The sequence below is a fragment of the Rhinopithecus roxellana genome, chromosome 17 (genome assembly GCF_007565055.1).
Source record: "Rhinopithecus roxellana isolate Shanxi Qingling chromosome 17, ASM756505v1, whole genome shotgun sequence".
Taxonomy (NCBI): Eukaryota; Metazoa; Chordata; class Mammalia; order Primates; family Cercopithecidae; genus Rhinopithecus; species Rhinopithecus roxellana.
Window position 1 is genome coordinate 46,703,340 of NC_044565.1, and position 1,803 is coordinate 46,705,142.

A 1,803-nucleotide genomic window follows, 5' to 3' on the forward strand; every position below is an offset into this window, starting at 1 on the left:
AGAGAACCGGGGTCCCCGAAGGGCTTTTACCACCTGAAGCAGAAGCCTCATTTAACCAGATTGGGACCAACCATTGATCAGCAAAACGAAAGGATTGGCTGACGAGTCACAGGAATGACAGACTCCAGTTGCAACCACGCACCAACTCACCCACTCCTCTCTCTGAGCAGAGCCCTGCTGGCTGCATGACACCAGCACACACAGTGTTTAGGTCCTTCACTGGCCTTAGAAAGTGGAACAAGAACTTAGACTCTTAGGAAGCCGCTGAAGGCCAGGCACAGTAGCTCACGCCTATAATCCCAACACTTTGGGAGGCCGAGGGGGGTGGATCACCTGAGGTCAGGAGTTCAAGACCAGCCTGGCTAACATGGTGAAACCATCTCTACTAAAAATACAAAAATTAGCCGGTGGTGGCAGGCATCTGTAATCCCAGCTATTCAGGAGGCTGAGGTACCCGGGAGGTGGAAGCTGCAGTGAGCCGACATTGTGCCACTGCACTCCAGTCTGAGCAACAGAGCAAGGCTCTATCTCAAAAAAAAAAAAGAAAGAAAGAAAAAGAAAAGAAAATGGAAGCAGTTGAATGCAGAATTCTAGATTTTACTGCTTTCCTAATAGTTTACAAGTCTCACTTAAGGTACGACCCAGACGTATTAGCTATTACATACTGAGTGTTCACACAATGCCTCTCTCACACAGTCATGATGTGTCTTGGTACTCAGTCAGCTCCACAATCACAATAACTAGTGGAAATGGCATGCATGGCCTGGGCGCAAACAACTGGCTCCTGAGGACCATTTAGCTGAAGGGTGCAAGCAGCAGAACCTGGCGCCTAGAGCGGCCTGCGGGCCATTCAGCCCATGGGAACCAGGATGAGTTGAGTTCGCTTCACAAAGCAATGGGGCAGTTTCAACAACCCAGCGCGGCCGAGGGGGCTGTGAGGGGCTGGCTGTCCATTCCCTCCACCACCCAACTTGACGATCCCCACAACCAAGACGGGGCTGAGCTGGCAGAGGGCAACAGAGAGTTCTGATACAGCAAACGCAGCAAACCTGGGTTCTATTCAGGTTTTCTTATTCTCATGTCTATCCCATGAGCATAAAAACGCGATTAACTAGCGTATAAGTAGGTTAAGCATTTACTGGGGGCGCAAGCCGAGCCCTTTTATTGGCAGGACGCACAAATGGAACGGCCGGAGAGGCTGCTGCAAGGGGCGCTTATCCCCACTCCCTACACACCGTTTCTTTGCTTCCCGGACGCCGTCCTTCACTCTGCAGTCTGCTCTGCCTAAGACCCCCCCGATAGAGGAGCTGCGCCCACGCCCAAGGCCGATTCACTGGGCACGGGCGCCCAGGTGACAGCAGCCGGGCCCACCCGCCACAGCGCGGCCACGTGCCCGCTGGGCCCTCTAGGGACGCGCCTCGCCGCCCCGCATCGCCGCAGTCACCTCCGGCTCGGGCTCAGGCTCCAGTTCCGGCTCCGACCGCCGCTTCTCCGGCCGCACGCTCGGCGCCGCCGTGCGCCCCGCGCCCCGAGAACCCGCCATGTCCCGCCGCGCGCCGGCCGCGACCCGAAAAGCCGCTTCCGGCTGCGACAGGGCCGCGTGCGCAGGAGGACGCGCCCCGCCCAGCCCAGCCCCGATTGGCGGACAGGGATTGGGGGGCGGGACCAACACGCGCAGGCGCGCGGCGGGGCCGGGGGCCGGGGCGGGGTCGGGGCCTGCGTGCTCGCGCCGGGGGTGACGCGAGAGGGCGGCGGCGGCGGCGGCGGCGGCGGCGGCGGCGGCGGCGGCAGCGGCAGCGCGCC

At 59.7% G+C, this 1,803-nt stretch overlaps 1 protein-coding gene across 2 annotated transcripts in view; it reads right to left on the bottom strand.

Annotated features, from left to right (window-relative positions):
- BOP1 (BOP1 ribosomal biogenesis factor) overlaps nucleotides 1–1,606 on the bottom strand; it is a 30,268-nt gene extending 28,662 nt beyond the window's left edge. Inside the window, exon 1 of one of the 2 annotated variants that reach the window (XM_030921578.1) lies at nucleotides 1,445–1,606. In XM_030921578.1, coding sequence (XP_030777438.1) covers nucleotides 1,445–1,543 — 99 coding nt within the window. In that variant the 5' untranslated portion in view covers nucleotides 1,544–1,606. The remainder of the gene's footprint in view (nucleotides 1–1,444) is intronic. The other variant, XM_030921579.1, reaches the window with a different exon arrangement.
- Between the last annotated feature and the right edge of the window lie 197 nt (nucleotides 1,607–1,803).